This window comes from Epinephelus lanceolatus, chromosome 23, assembly GCF_041903045.1.
Source record: "Epinephelus lanceolatus isolate andai-2023 chromosome 23, ASM4190304v1, whole genome shotgun sequence".
NCBI lineage: Eukaryota > Metazoa > Chordata > Actinopteri > Perciformes > Serranidae > Epinephelus > Epinephelus lanceolatus.
In genome coordinates, this window is record NC_135756.1 from 29,933,301 (window position 1) to 29,949,894 (window position 16,594).

Sequence of the window (16,594 nt, forward strand, 5' to 3'; positions counted from 1 at the left end):
TTCTAAACAGTTTTAAAGTCAATATTTAAGCAATACTTAACATAGTGTCTTTATTGGGAATTATATAAACCTTTATTTAAATAGGTAAGTGCCGTTGGGAGATCTCATTTTCAAGAGAGACCTTTGTACATAGATAGCAACATAAAATAAACAATTTAAAAAGTGCAATGTAGCACAATATAAATATATATGTGTGTACATACACACACACATACACACACACACATACATACACATACACATATGAATAAATAAAAGAAATTCACTTAATGATCTTGATATTAAGATTTATTTATTTCAAATCGGTGTTGCACTGCTACAACAGTGTAATCTTGAAACCATGACTTAGAGGCAGGAGACAACTTGAAAGTGCTTATTCTGTCAAATAGTGTTTTTGTTGTTGATTATTTTTTTATTATTATTACACTGTTCGGCATTGCAGTAACTCTAATTTTGATTACTCACTTAATGCAACAGCATTTGCACTGTTCATGAGCACCAGTGTAGGTGCTGTCTCTGATTCATACAGGTCCTGTATGTGTAAAACTGTTGTTCTCCCTGACAGTAAGGCATATGACGCGTCACAAGATGCCAACTTGAGGATGTCTTCTTGATACAGCACATACTTGTATGATGGTGTGTCTGTGTTACTCTGCAGTTAGACCTCCAAAACACCACCAACGGTGGAGTTTCTATGAAGCACAGTAAAGTTCAATTATTTCGAAACACATAAAAAAATACACAGTAAACATGGCTTAATAGAGGCATTTTCAAACACGAGTCAACAAATCTGCTTCATTATAACTCACAAGATTTAAAGACAAAACACGTCTTTTGCTGGATACACTGGTCTGTGCTGGGGACTACTGAAGGCAAGATGCAGCGTTTGGTAGAATCACAGAGACAACATGTAAACTCAAGTGTGCACTTGAATCTCAAGTTCTCTCCCCCAACACACACACATCTAGCCACCCTTTTGAGGACATACATATGACAAGAGAACATTAAGCATATTCTTAATAATGGGAGCTGATGGATGGATGTCATGCGGCAGGTGGTGGGCCACGACCATCTCCCAGGCATCAACCAGATGAACATTCAGTCCTTTGAACATGGCTCTGAGCATCTTATCATGCTGCAGCGAGTACCAGTCACCGAAGGTTAGCGCCACGTCAAGTGCCAGAGCTCTTGGGTTCCCTGTCCGGATGATGACCACTGTGCCTGGAGCCCTGTCGAGCAGCCGCACCACTGCCCTGCGGATGTTCTGCAGCCGCCGGATGTACACCTCCATGGGGAAGGGGCAAAAGTGAGCCCAGATGCCAAAAACTACAACAGTATTGGTGCCTCCAATTAAGCCATCTAGTTCATTGGCAATGTAACGAAACTCACTGATTGGGACAATGGTAAAACTGAGAGGAGGACCGTGGCAGCGGAATGTCACCAAGATGTTGTTTGCATAGTCCAAGGAAATGTAAGGTCCAACTTTCCAAGGGCTGTGCAGGTCAAACTCCTTAAGATCTAAAAGTATGACAGATGGAACAGATTACACTGCAGTGTGAACAAAATCAAACTGTTGCCAGAAATCCTGTGGATCAGCTACCTGGTAGTATGGCGCTGAGGTATTCAAACCACTGCCTGATGGTGGAGTCTCCATACATGTGGACCACCTTGTCTTTCAGACACTGACTGATGGCAGAAATGTTGAATTGGTGAACTGTGGTGCCATCCAGTGTTTGCCACAAACCCTGGTAGTAATAGCCAGAGGGTCTAGATGTCACATTGCTGCTCTTCACCTCTGATTGACCTGAGAGGAAGTCAAAGGACAAGGGTGGGGTTAGTTTATGTTTTTGTTATTGTCAATAAATCTCATGAAAAGACGAAAATCAAGGTCTCCTCCTTACCTGCTTTATCTGTGGCACTCTGCCTCAGATAAAGCATGAATACATGCAAAGCGTGAATACACATTTGGTGCACTAATGTTAAGCAGGAGAGTGAATGTGAAAATGCATTGCAACAGTGCCCACATTCATTGTGGCAAAAGAACATGCCACTCAGCATAATGGTGTCGCTCACTGATGTATTTGTAATAGTTGTAGGAGCTCTGTGGCACAGAGGAATAATAATAATAATGATTAGGGCCTAAGCACAAAAGAGCACTGAAACTGCGAGGAACCTGTTGTTTTAGTGGAGATTACTATTGTGATTGTTAGGGCCTGAGTATGAAAGTGGCAGGGCCTAACGCAGGGCTTGACGCAAACTTTTTTCCCAAGGAACACATGTGCTCCTAAGTTGAAAAAGTAAGGAGCGCACAAAGAACTTTAGGGGCACAATGTAAATTGATCAAATAATTATAGTAGTAAGTTTTGAAAAAGTATTGCAATTTAATTTTGTCTTTAATGTTATTATCTTATATATATTATCTTTGCAATATGATTATCTTATATAATGTTGTTACTATCCTAAAACATTCTCCAGGTCCTCTGAAACTCTGCAGGACTTATTTCCACCCTGCCCAGCAGCAGTACCGTGGCAAATGGTCCCTAACTGCAGGGAGAATGGAGCAGGCTTCCCCGGAGGTCCGCCGCTTTTCACGGCCCCTCGTCTCTGCCACACTTTGACTTATTTTCACGCAGCCGACAGCCTGGCCGTGGAGAATGGTCCCTTACTGCGGGGAGAACAGAGCAGGCTTCCCCGGAGGTCTGCTGCTTAACCCGGTCCGTCTCCTCCGCCACACTTTGACTTATTTCCATGCTGCCCAGCAGCGGTAGCTTGGAGAACGGTCCCTCACTGCGGGGAGAACGGAGCAGGCTTCCCTGGAGATCCGCCGCTTTTCCCGGTCCGTCTCCTCCACACTTTGACTTATTTCCATGCTGCTGACAGTGGGACTTATATTCATTGTGCTGACAGTGGCTTGGAAAACCGCCCATAACCGTGTCACACGGGGAAGAGGGAAGAGGGAAGGCGGCTGGAGTTCCTCCAACATTTGCGGTTATCATATTTTTTTATTGACAAAAATATAGGCTGCTTCAGCTGATTTTTTTGCGCCCCTAAATATTTTTTACAGTTCACACACACCTATTTTTAGTCGGAAATACAAGTGAAACGCTCGCACTGTTGAGCGCTGGCCTAACGGTCCTTAGGACAGAAAGTGCTAGGAACCTATTGTTTTTGTATTTTTTGGGCTTGAACACAATTGCCCAAGCTTGAACCAGAAAAGTGGACTTTTGCATTGACCAGTACTTTGCAATAAATTATTTTTATTATTAGGTTTAGAGCGCTGACCAGTGCCCATCCCTATTGAGGCTGAAGGAATTATTATTATTATTATTATAATTATCATTATTGTTATTGAGCCATACACCTTTTGGGGTGCAATCTCCAGATACCTCACGAAGTACCCATAGCCTTTAACCAGGAGCAGATGTCCTCAGGTGGTACCCAACCTTCACAGAGTGTTTCCACCCTTAACCACAGCAGTCTCCAGGTGGTGGGCCAGCAGTGGTGGCCAATTCACTGCCCCTTTTGCTCCTGGCTTCCAGCTTCCCTCTTCCTGTCTTCTCCATATCCAGCAAAAAGCTTGTTCTGCCTCCCCATCCTATGAGCTGCTTGTTTCTTGCTCCTTTCATCCAGGTACAGACAACAATCCCCATGCTGACTTGGCTGGGAAACCTCTGCAACTGATCTCCGCAGGGAACAGCCATGCCTGCCATCCTTTGTCCCTGCAATCTTGAACCAGGGACTGGTACCTCCAAGGTCTTTCTCTTATGGGCTTCTTCGCATCACTCCACCCATGGCACTGTCAGTTCAACCAGAATGTTCTTGTCTTCTGTTGACCACAGTGCACCACCTCTGGGAACTCCAGCTTCTTCCGCACATCGCTCCTCATCTCCCAGGACGTGGCAGTTTGCATAAGACTGGGCTTCGGTCTTTTGGTTGAGAAAGGCCTGGCTCGTTCCTTAATGAAGGTGATGGCCTTTTTCGATCTAATACTGGTTGGCCTCTTCTTGCATCTCTCCTACTTGAGTGTGTCAGTAAGAGACAAGAGGCACTTTGTCATGGCGCCCTCTATACCGTCCATGGGTTAGAGATGTTTTGCAGGCAGACAGTATGTGTGCCAATATCCTCTTTTGACCACAGAGTTTGCAGTTTGGTCGTCTCTCAGGCCCCATGTGTGCAGGTGTAATGGTGAAGGAAGGGCTTTGTACACAGATCGTAAGAGACAGAATATACGGAAGGTCTCCAGACTCCACATTTCTGCCCATGAGATCTTCAACTTCAGCAGGTCCCACTTTATCCATGCACCTTGGGAGCCATTTTTCACTGCCCTTGCCTTCCGCCTTTCCTCTCTTGGGTCTGAAAAAAATATCTGCCCTAAGGCCACAGTGGCCTTGATGCCCCGCCCACACTGCCCCAGGTGATTTTGCAGTTTTCTCCTCTGCCTCTTTCCTGTCAACACAGCTTTGACATTTGCTACCATTGGCGGAACATTTCAGAGTGCCACAGAGACACAGACTGTTCCACAACTACCATAGAAACTCACACACTCACTCACTGCCTTGATGTACAATAGAAGAGGAGATATACAGACACAGTCATTATGAATGATAAAATTGATTAGTGGCTTGCATGGGAGCATGTGGAAAGCTAACCATATGATGAGAATGCAGAAATTCAGAACACACACCACGCGATCAACTCACTACAATCACACTGGTACAGTAGACAACAATGCACAGCACACAATATAATAAGGCAGCAGCAGAACCCCCATAAATTCAGGCACGTTCAAAGGCCAGACTAATAACCTCAGTTAATCATACTAGCTCTATGTCTACCAAAACACCAACATCTGAAATCAAACACCACACAGCTTCATCCTAAAGGCTTAGCCTACTTCCACCATTAACCATAGGCGTCCCCTCTTGGACAGAATACAGCACAACCAAATTATAACAACAGAAACATAAATCTTACACCAACCACAATGCATATTACAATAGCTTCACCAAAACATGAAAAGAGCACTGCACAGCTAGAGTATAAAAATAAATATGTGTCTCTCAGTGTCTTCTTTTAAATCTCTTCTTACTCACATTCATCATATGGTCTTTTCTTAATTGATGGTAATTAATTATTGTAACTGTTTTTAAATTATTTGATGTGTTATTGTTTTTTGTACTAATTGTTTTTATTGTGTAATTGTTTTTATTGTTAAGCACATTGTAACTCTGTTTTGAAAGGTGTTATACAAATTAAGTTATTATTATTTATTATTATTATTATGTCTTACCTTTAAGAAGTTAGCAGGCTGCGAAGGAGTTTGCTCTTCTCTGAGGCAGAGGCCGTACTGCTAGCTGCACTTGCTGCAGAGGTGCTCGGTCTGTCGCCGCCAGGTAAACACTCTTTTGTAAATAAATCTCATTTAGCATACTTTTCACTCTCCGCGAGCATAGCTTTCCTTTTTTTCTCTCTTTTTCTCCGCTCCACCCTTCTCCACCCGTCTTTTCGTACCTCGATCCATTTTCTTTTCTTGTTGTGATGTTGTCGTTGATGTTGAGTGCATTACCCATCATTCATTTGTCAAATGTCATCACTCAATGATCGCGAGAAAATGTTTGATGACCAAAAACACTTTATATTACCGGTAGCCCCATTTCACTCATATTTATTTAAAATGATATTTAGGCTACTACTTTTGTGGCTGATAAAAATGTTTTGGGCCGCCAAGAGAAGATTTATTTATTTATTTTTTAATTTTTTAATTTTTAATTTTAATTTTTTTTTTTTTTTTTGCCAGAATGGCCGCGTGGTCGTTTTGCCCAAATGCCAGATGGCCAGTCCCTCACTGGTCTGAAGTAATTATTGCCTGATAAAACATTAAAAACTGGTCATGGTTTCTGAGTCGTCCTGCAGCTCCCGCCGGCTTCACACTGGCTGCAGCAGTTCCTACATGAATTATGGGTGTTGTAGTTTTTAAATTGTGTACAGCAGTGGCGATGAAGTAGATGAAGAGAGCGCAAGCTGCAGCTGCGAGGACAGGGAAAGTGCAGGCAGCCACGAGAAGGAGTGATTTGCATGTTGCACTGCAGTCTCTTGTTCTGTTTAAAACTGTTCTACAAACTTGTTCTACAAACTAATACGGCTGTAACAAATGTACCAGGTGTCTTTTATTTTGTTAGCTTTTATTTTTTGAGTTTAAAGGAGAAGTGCACTTACATTGATCACTTCCACAAAAAAACAAGAAATCTTACATATAGCTCCTTTAACAATGTAATTTGTTTGGTATTTTTGACCAGTTACTAGGGTACTTTGCCAAACTTCTCACAGAGATTTGACCCAATCGACATCAGTTGACTTGAAAATTGGTGTGACCATAGCGAGGTGTCAAATTTCCACGTTTTGCTACGAAATAGGAAGTGGTCTGTAACTCTTAAGTACATGGTCCAATCTGGCCCACATTTCACGTTTGTTAACAGTCCCAGCCTGAAAACACCTACATGCCAATATTTATTTATAAGTGTAGCGCTATCTGACGATAGGAAATGACATGTTTTAGACTTTGATGTACGTCTCTTGGTATTTTGTTCAACAGTGTTACCACCATCCCACTTCCCTGTTCAGTTTTACAATGCACAGCTGCATCAGCCAGTGCCCTGCCAGTACCCACATCAAGCACAAAGGTGAAAGGGCCTGTTCATCACTGCTTGCCGCTTTAATTTTAGTTCCATTTTGTGTTTTTCCTTATGTAGCATAAAGGGACAACAACTGCTTTTGTTGTCAACTCTACTTTGTACAATGACAATAAATAAATGAAAACAACCTGAATGATTAAATAACAAAAATATGAAATACTATTATCCATCCCTTGATGCAATACTTTTATCTACAATGACAATCAAACTCATTATTTATAGACCCAAATGGTGTAAAAATGTTGTAGCTTGTACCTTTATGGAGATCAAAACCTATCTGGAATTAATATAAGCCTCAGCTACCTCACCAGGTGTATGAATGTAGAAAAATGTTCTTCAAAACTGGGAGAAACAATGAGGATGCTAATAAGAACATGAGAGCATCTATTTTAACTGTTAAATGTGTAGGCTATCTGCGATAGACAGGTAGTTGTTCAGTTGTTGTGCATTGTAATGATACGCTGGTACATACAAATAATCAATACTCCCTCCACACAGTTGTGAGAAACAAAGCACTAAAGCAATATCAAGCTTAAACCAAGTGACGTTAAGCAGTTGCAGCTCCTCATTATGGGGATAACAGCTGGTATTCAGTGACTGTATGAACGTCTTACGAGCTAACCTTACTCCAGAGAGACTGGTCACACTGCTAACAGCTGGTGCCATGTTTGATAAACTTTTAGCGTAGTGCTCCATGTTCCCAGTGCTCTTCGAAATGTGGGCTGAATGTTTCTCTCTACAGAAAAATCCTACCCAGAATTAAGTGGCAAGTTGTTTACAAATTGTTTTTTTCGTCTGTTCTACATTCACTGTCAGCAGCACATTCAGTTTTGAATTATAGCCAGTGCTGGCAGTAGTAAACTAGAAAAGCACTCGGAGAGCGCAGACCTCCGCCAAGCAGCTCGGATTTCTTGCCATTTTATTATTTTATCCACTTTGCTTCAACTGATCACCACCAAAATCATCTGTTTATCATCAGTTCCTTGTCCCATTATCAACCTTTCCTGAAAATTTCATGAAAATCCGTTTAGAACTTTTTGAGTTATTTTGCAGACAAACAAACAGACAAACAGACAAACAGACCAACGCCGGCGAAAACATAACCTCCTTGGCAGAGGTAAAAATATGCCTTACCTATCTTTTTTTGCAAAACAGTGACACTGGCAGGTCCTGACGCCTGAACGTAGACTTTCAAGTTGACACCCCTGAGAGGAGGTACACACAGTAAAATATCTCTTACACACACTACAACATAAATGCAACAAAACTGGATGAAATCTGAAATCAGCTCTACAGAACGTTGTTTTGGTTGTACAACACGCAATTTTGTAGACCTAAAAGTAAAATAAATGTTGGACTTACATTTAACATTAAAGCAACTCAAAATGTATGTCATTAATGCATCATGTCTACTGTAAAGTTATCGCCTATAAGATTATGATGATTATATATAAATATATATATAAGGTGTGTATCTTAAAGTTTGTGAGAAGACCGCATGTAAAATAAAATGTACGACTTTACAATAAAACACTAACAGCAAATACTATCCAGTTTTCCCTATGAAAGTCAACTAGTGTGATTCAGACTGATTAGTTTGATTTGTATTATTTTTAGAGCATCAAACATTATTAGATTTCATTTTAACTGCCTACACTTATAAACTTCTGGAAGTTCCCATCAAGGAGACACACAGGTAGCATTGGATGTATGTCATTGGAAGTTATACAAAATGCCAGTCCTGTCTCTCTGCTGCCTCACCTTTGAAAGAGCTTTGTCTCATTGGCCTCAATGTTTACTTTGTATCTTGCCCTGGAATGGTTGATCCTGGAGTCACAGCTCAGGTTCTTTGGCTTGTAGCAGAACCAAGGCTCGCCTGTACGGACGTCAGTGTAGTTGCACAGCGGCTGCTGGGTTGGACGCAGGCAGACGTTACAGTCAGTAGTTTCAGAGAGTGAGCCTGAGCGGAAGAGGCTGTGGAAGTAAATCCTGTCAGGATGTTCTCTGGTCAGCCTGCGCAGCACAGTGATAGCCTCACTAGGATGAACCATCGTCACCTGTTTAGATAGAGAATTAGAGTTTTCACTAAGTCCAATCATGTTCACTCATATCAATAAAGACAAATAAAGTGAATACTACTTAAAGCCGCATACTGTGAAACGTTTTAAAAAATCATTTCCTCCAAAACCAGATTGACTTGGGATGACACTCTCCAATACTCTGCATTTAAAGTGTTTAAAGAGGATTGTCCTTTTTAAGTTTTTTTGAAACGCAAAAACACATATGGAAAAGTGCAACAAATTAATTAATCAAGATTATTAATGCTATAGGTTTATTTTTGATGAATGACACCTTTGACACCTTCTACTCTGAACAACCACATCAAAGAGCAAGCTATCCAACTGGACTGACAGAACTGTACCCAAGTGATATCCACAGGAGTCACCTCATCCAAGTGAGTTTGTTTTAACACAAACAACTAAACAGCTCCCTACCCATAGTCATAAACTAGCTTTACTTCTACCCTTTCCAGTATTTCATTCTACATCCCCAATTCCAAAAAAGGTGGGACGCGATGTAAAATGTAACTTAGAACAGATGGCAATGATTTTAAATCTCCTTTTGACCTCCTATATTCAATTGAATATGGTGCAAGGACAAAATATTTAATGTCCGAACTGCTAAACTTTGTTTCTTGTAAAATATGCACTTATTCTTAATTTGATGTCTGCAACATGTGCAAGAAGGACGGGGCAACAAAAGACTGGGAAAGTTGAGGAATGCTGACAAACACCTGTTTGAAAAATTCCACAGCTAAACAGGTTAAATGGTCACAGATGATAGTATCTTTATTTATCTATTGAGAGGGGAATCCTCAACAAGCTCTGCCCTGTGTGGGCAAATGGTCCAACAGTTTGAGAACAACCTTTCTCAATGCACATTTGCAAGGAATTTTGGGGATTTCACATCTGCAATCAATAATATTATCTAAGATTCAGAGAATCCAGCAACACCCCTGAATGCATGGGGCAAGGCTGAAAACCAACACTGAATGCTTGTGACCTTCGATCCCTCAGCTGGCACTACATTAAAAACTGACATGATTACATAAAGGATATTACTACATGGACTCAGGAACACTTTGGAAAACTATTGTCTGTAAACACAGTTTGTCACTGAATTGACTCATGGGCCCAAGCTCATCTGAGATGGACTGACACAAAGTGGAAAAGTGTGCTGTGGTCTAAAGAATCCACATTTCAAATTGCATTTGGAAATAATGGGCATTGTGTCTTCTGGACTAAAGAGGTAAAAGGTCATCCAGCCCAAAGTTGAAAGCCAGCATCTGTGGTGGTATGGGGTGTGTTAGGGCTATGGGTGTAACAATATACACAGTCATCTTTAACTGCTTGGTACACATTACAATCCAATCCGATCAGTTTCTTTGTGAATTATGAGGACGATGGCGAGAGAGTGTGGCGGATAAAAACACACAGAGCCAAAGAACAACACCCTGCACAGTTACAGACTCTCCATAGACGCTAACCCCGTAGCACAGTAACGTAGACGACCCCCGAGCCAAAGCACGAACTGCTGCGCAGCCACAGACTCTTGTTAGCAGCAAGACCAGCAGGGAACCAGAGCCACTGGGCGGCTATAGCCTCTTGTTCAGCAGGGAACAGCTCAGTTCAGTTGACTCACAGTGTTTAACATTTATAGCCAGTACAATTTTGTAGGAGTCACTAATATTTTCATGTTAAAAAAGCTAAATCAATTACTTAAATTGGTGGCTTAATTTTAAATTTCAGAAGGTATGTAATAATTTAGAATAAGATCAGACTTCAACGCTGATATGTTTTATTACTATTAGGAAGATCAGATATGGATGGTTAAAACAGAGAGACTGGCTCTGAGAATGAGACAGAGCACAGTGTCCTGGCTGTGTTTATAAGACACATGAACCATTACACACAGGTGACAGGTAGGTAACAGTCATTAGTCATTTTAAATGAACCTTCAGCAGCTAAGATTGGCTTTAAGGTGTAGGAGCTTACAAACACATTTTAGATATTTTCATCTCTAATTCCTCTGGCAGTGACGGCTGCACTCTGCATCATCTAGTTCAGGACAGGTCGTATAACATTTACAATCCGTTATCAATATAGCCTTATGAGTGCAATAGAAAAGTGAAAGCATATCAGTGGTACTAATAATATACTAATGAAAAATACTTTACAAAAATGAATAGGGCATTTTAAAATAACTAAATTATACCCTACTGAAGTGATCTGATTAACAGGCCTATTTTCAAAGATGAATAGTAAAAGAAAAACAAACTATTGATCTAATAATCCATGTACATTAATTAATGGTTTAAATGAAGGGTTCCCTTTATTCTAGAGACAGCAGCTGCTTGTTGCACGTATCTTAGTTATGTTATTATTTATCACAATTTGGCAGTGCTCCAAAATACAGTGCAGTGTTTTTCAGTATTACTGTGTCCTTTAAACGGGTTTGGCCAGGATGTCTGGTCACCTTAAAAAGACCCCAGCCAAACTCGTTATCTGAGACAACATTATATGTGCCATACACATCAACCAAACAGGGTTATGTTAGCACAAAATAACAGTCTGATTTTACATTTTTTATCATACATATAACACCAGGACTAACTGGCTCCGAACTGCAACACAAAAACTAGCAACACAAAAACTATTCAGTTTCTTCAATTCCATGTCTTCAACGGGTAAGGATGCTGACTGTCTGAGACATGTAGCTTAAGCCTCATTGCTGTAGTCCGATTATCATGTACGTATTCCTCAGCATGTTTAAAACCCCTTTTATGGGTTTGTCGTTTTAAAACACGTCTGCTGGTGACAACAAAATTTCAGCTCCACGAGTTACTGTTTTCATCCAACTCACAGAGCTACAGTATTAATTAGCAAGCTACAGCTGATAAAACCTATTAGTGACAGTTTGCAGCCAAAAGATCTACAGTTGACGGCCAGAAATGAGACCCTGCTTTTGTATGAAATGAAACAGTCCCATTGTTTCAAAAACGTGTGGTAAATCTGTCATTGTTATTACAAGCTGCATCTGTGCTGTTATAAGTAAATGTTAACAGGTGTAGCAACAGTAACTAAAAGGGCTGGAGCTTGGTGAATAATCATTTAGAAGACAGATTTAACACCTGCAGTACAACCACATTTAACATAGTAGTATTTAGCATCACCTCAACCTGCGCGTCTCCTTCCCAGGGTAAAGAGAACACAGCAGAGTAGCTCCCATTGAGATGATCCAACACTTGCCCAGCTACACCTGCACCAAGCTTCAGGTTGTGGAGCCGGGCGAGTAAGAAGTCCCCCCCATACTTCTTGGGATGACCATGGAAGTCAGACATTTTTATCATGACCTCCAGCTGATCCCCTACATGCCACTGTCCTCCTCCCCTCCTTGGGAGAATGGTGAAGGTGCTGTGAGCTGGATCACTGGTATTCTCCAGGGAAACAGGAGCTGGCAAAGGTGGAGTTTCAGGCCAAGCAATGGAGTCTAGTAGGAGGCGTTCCTCCAGAGCGTCCTCAGGGGAGAGTGGCTGGAAGGTGCAGAAGCTGTGATTCATGTCAGAATCAGTGGAAACTTTTTGGACGATGATGGACTTCATTATATGCTCAAACTGGCAGGGGGTCGAGAGAGAGATGGTGACAAAGACGCATCAAACAAATGCAAATGCAAGCTAATTTACTAACGAAAGCAAAAGGGTCAAGAAGGCCCAAGGTCAAATTTTTAAAAAAAATTAAAATTTCAAATTAAAAAATATTTTGGAGGGGGATTAATAATATTGTTCAGACTGAGCCCTGCCCAACTCAAACCACTGAAAAGAGTGCAGAGAAAAACAAAAATACAGAAATCTCTGATGGGAAGCAACCAAAAAGTAGGACAGAAAACACTGAGGATTTTTATCTTGTCGGGGGTTTACAGAATATTGCCGGCATAATCACAGGACTGAGAGGAAAATTAACATTTAACTCAAACTGCATTTAATTACAGTGAAGCACATTACTGTTATCTTGAATCACAGTGAAACACATATTTAAAAAGTATACCCTGAAACCTGACCAACATTAAACATTTCAAATGGGGTCCATCATTCAAGTGATCCCACTAAAAACAGGTTCTCACCTCCAGAACGTCCATGTTGTGTAGCAGTAAGATTAAGACAGCCACGGCCAGAACGAGGAGGATGGTGCTGTACTGCCTTCTTGTACAAGCTCTGGCCTTCATGACAGTCCTGATCTATGGCTGTAGCACAACACTGTAAGCACTTCCTCTGGTACTGGAAACATAAAAGACAAAGAACAAAGAGGTAACTGAAACCTTGTAATGCTGAGACTTGAACCTAATTGTAAAATTCTCTCTATACAAGTAGTGTGACATGTCCAACTTTCAGCTATCACGACTACATCCGGTCTTACAGGTAATTCCTTTGATCAACCATCAATCAAATTCACAACCAAAGACAGCAGCCTCTCTGTCTCTCTTGCAGTTTAACACCAGTCATTAGGTGACCACATAATGCCTTGCCTTGTACCAGCCCCTAGTTAGGCTGACTTAGGCCTAGTCTGGGCATCTTCTCTCCCACTCTCTCTCTCTCTCTCTCTCTCTCTCTCTCTCTCTCTCTCTCTCTCTCTCTCTCTCTCGTATTCTATTACTGCATCTTGCTAACTCGGCCATTCTGGATGTCACTAACTCGGCTTCTTCTCCGGAGCCTTTGTGCTCCACTGTCTCTCAGAATAACTCATACCGCAGCGGTGCCTGGACAGCGTGACGTGTGTGGTTGTGCTGTTGCCGTGGTCCTGCCAGATGCCTCCTGCTGCTGCTGCCATCATTAGTCATTAGTCATACTTCTACTGTTATTATACACATATGATTATTGTCACACATGTATACTGCCAGATATTAATATATACTTTCAACATATTGTACCACAGTAGCCAGAATTATAACTATAATATTATTACTTTCATTAATGTTGTTGTAAGCTACTGTCATTACCGTCTGTCCTGCATATCTCTCTCTCTCTCTCTCTCTCTCTCTCTCTCTCTCTCTCTCGGTCTCTCTTTCTGTCTCATTGTGTCATATGGATTACTGTTAATTTATTATGCTGATCTGTTCTGTACGACATCTATTGCACGTCTGTCCGTCCTGGAAGAGGGATCCCTCCTCAGTTGCTCTTCCTGAGGTTTCTACCGTTTTTTTCCCCGTTAAAGGTTTTTTTTGGGGAGTTTTTCCTTATCCGCTGTGAGGGTCATAAGGACAGAGGGATGTTGTATGCTGTAAGGACCTGTGAGGCAAACTGTGATTTGTGATTTTGGGCTTTATAAATAAAATTGATTGATTGATTGATTGATTGATTGACTTTGCAACATCATGTAAGTATTTGAATAATACAGTTGTTACACCCCTGAAAAACAGGTCATAAGAATCACAATGAGCACTTAACTCAAACAATTCTTATATGTAACTATTTACAAAGAAGTACGGGAGGAACATTTTTGTGTAGAGAGTACACACTTTTTCAGCTACCATACACACAGTATTTACCAAAGGCAAACTCCTGCTTTCTCAAATATTATACAGCAAAACTTCTTAATAAACTTCTTAATAAACTCTCACAAAAAGTCCCCAAAGTGCATGAAACGGTGTTACTAATGCTGATTACAGTAAAAAAGATACCACAACATGTGAGTTCACAGTTTACATAAAATGGAGGTATTTGAAAATATAAAAAATATCTAGTACAGCCGAACTATCATGTTATTATTATTATCATTATCATTATTATTGATGGGAAATTATGACACAGGAATATATTTGCTGTTTTAATATCAAGAATACTTTGGTGTTTTTGTGTGTATGCAGGACATTGTTGAATCAGGGAATTTGTGTGTCCACCACGAAAAAGGATCCTAATTGACTTTACATTGGCATTGTTTCCGGTGGTGGCAGCACATAATGGGTTGAAATTACGTGCTGCCACCACGGAATGCGGTGTTAAGAGGTCTTGGTCATTTCATGTATTTTTGTGAGATCAGGTTGGCGGAGACAGAAGCAGTTAATCTCGGAATCTCAATTCCCGTTTCCACCAAGCAGTATGATATGGTTCAGTTCAGTTTGGTACGCATTTTCTCCGTTTCCACTATGAAAACTTGTGGATGGAACCAATGGAACTGTTCTGTCCCCACTTTTGGTATGCCCTCTGTTAGGGTACCTAGCACACAGATTTGATACTAAAAGGTGGAGCTCTTGCTCAGGGCTGAGTTGTGGCTGCTTTTGTAACCACTGTTCATACCGCAATAAATGGTAAAGTATAACTACAAAAATAAAGGATGTTTTACTGTCTCTTGCAGCAGTTGTATTGTGAGGAAGAAAAAAAAAAAAACTCAATTCTCTAAGCCAACTCATGTTACTCACTGTATGAGTTGATGACGTGAATCCATCGGCACACCTTGATTTTCAATATGACAACTCTGACCATCACTAGTTTTTTAAATGTCTCTCATGGGGGGCACAGACTTTTGGTAATGATCTTCAAGCATATATATATATATATGGAAAGAGACTCTCACTGTAGCCTGATCTATTTTGTCAGTATGTCGGTGTGCAACCTTGCTCTGTGGATGATAAATGAGGTGCAGATGTTCCATCTATGAGGATATACAGTGAGTGCTGGATGGAGCAGTGAGCAACAACAACCCCACCAACATTTAAGTTTGCTGTGGAAACGCTAGGGTCTAGGTACCATGTCTAAACAGTTACTTTTGGTTCCAAAAGTACCACACTGAAAGTGTTTGGTGGAAATGGGGCTTTAGAATAAGACCATGTTGTAGAGCACAGAAAAAAAAAAACTTTTACATCTTAAATCAATGAACAATGATGTAAAAAATGTAATATAACAACCTTTTAGCATTCTATCCAATTTATCCAATTTAATGGTTTAAGTCAACCCTTATAAACTGTTATTCATTTACCTTATTCCAGATTTTAACCCACAAATCATGAGTTTCCTAAGCTGTTTGTAAACAGGATATGGGTAAAGTCAACAATCCATATTCACAGTCCATGTCTTTTGACTGGCTACTGTATAAACAGTCCATAAACAGTCTTTCCACATGCTTTTGATCAACAGTCCACCAGGTTCAATGATCTGTATAAGCAGACTGCAAATCGTCCACTAACACCGTCTGTGGAAACGTCTATTTAAATAGTCCATGGTTCTAGTCAAACATGTCACCTCCGTAGGGTGATGCTTGCTGGAGTCCATACATACAGGGTTGCTGAAGATAGTATGGCTTATCGGTGGCAGCCATGAGACCAGTCCTGGTGCAGGGTAGACAGGAAACAGCTGCAATGCTGTCTGGATGCTGTAGCAGGAAGGCATACCAAGCTGATCATAGGTGAAGTGTCTCTGTGGGTGCTTCGTGGCAGCTGGTAGGTCAGCTCCTCAGGTTCGGCATCAGACTCTTGAGGCTATGATGCAGGCTGGTGTCTCCTTTTCCAGTTGATCTTGTTCTCTTTGGTTACTCCTGGTTGTGTCTCAAAAGGTAAATAGTCACAGGACATGAGCAGGTGTCTGTGCAATACTGTGGAGCGTCCCTGATCCTTTTCTGGTCTCACTTTGTAAATCAGGAGGTCAGACCCCATTTGTCTAACTAAAGTGTAAGCTGTGTCTTCCCAATAATCACAGAGTCTACCTGGCCCTCCTCTTGGTGTTAGGTTTTTGATCAGGGCTTGGTCACCAGGTTGCAGCACTCAACTCCTTTCAATCTTTTGAGTCATAGTGCTTTTTACTCCTTTCAGCAGCTTTCTGAGCTTTTCATTTGTGATGGCGTATGCTTCCTCCA

General features: G+C 41.0%; 1 protein-coding gene across 3 annotated transcripts in view; it reads right to left on the minus strand.

Moving 5' to 3' along the window:
- Window positions 1–275: 275 nt before the first annotated feature.
- LOC144461744 (NXPE family member 3-like) overlaps window positions 276–16,594 on the minus strand; it is a 38,701-nt gene continuing 22,382 nt past the window's right edge. For 2 of the 3 annotated variants that reach the window (XM_078165102.1, XM_078165101.1), the window contains 6 exons: window positions 12,873–13,026; window positions 11,926–12,366; window positions 8,454–8,749; window positions 7,827–7,897; window positions 1,601–1,804; window positions 276–1,518 (listed from right to left, as the gene is read on the minus strand). In XM_078165102.1, coding sequence (XP_078021228.1) covers window positions 965–1,518; window positions 1,601–1,804; window positions 7,827–7,897; window positions 8,454–8,749; window positions 11,926–12,366; window positions 12,873–12,974 — 1,668 coding nt within the window. In that variant the 5' untranslated portion in view covers window positions 12,975–13,026 and the 3' untranslated portion in view covers window positions 276–964. The remainder of the gene's footprint in view (window positions 1,519–1,600; window positions 1,805–7,826; window positions 7,898–8,453; window positions 8,750–11,925; window positions 12,367–12,872; window positions 13,027–16,594) is intronic. The other variant, XM_078165103.1, reaches the window with a different exon arrangement.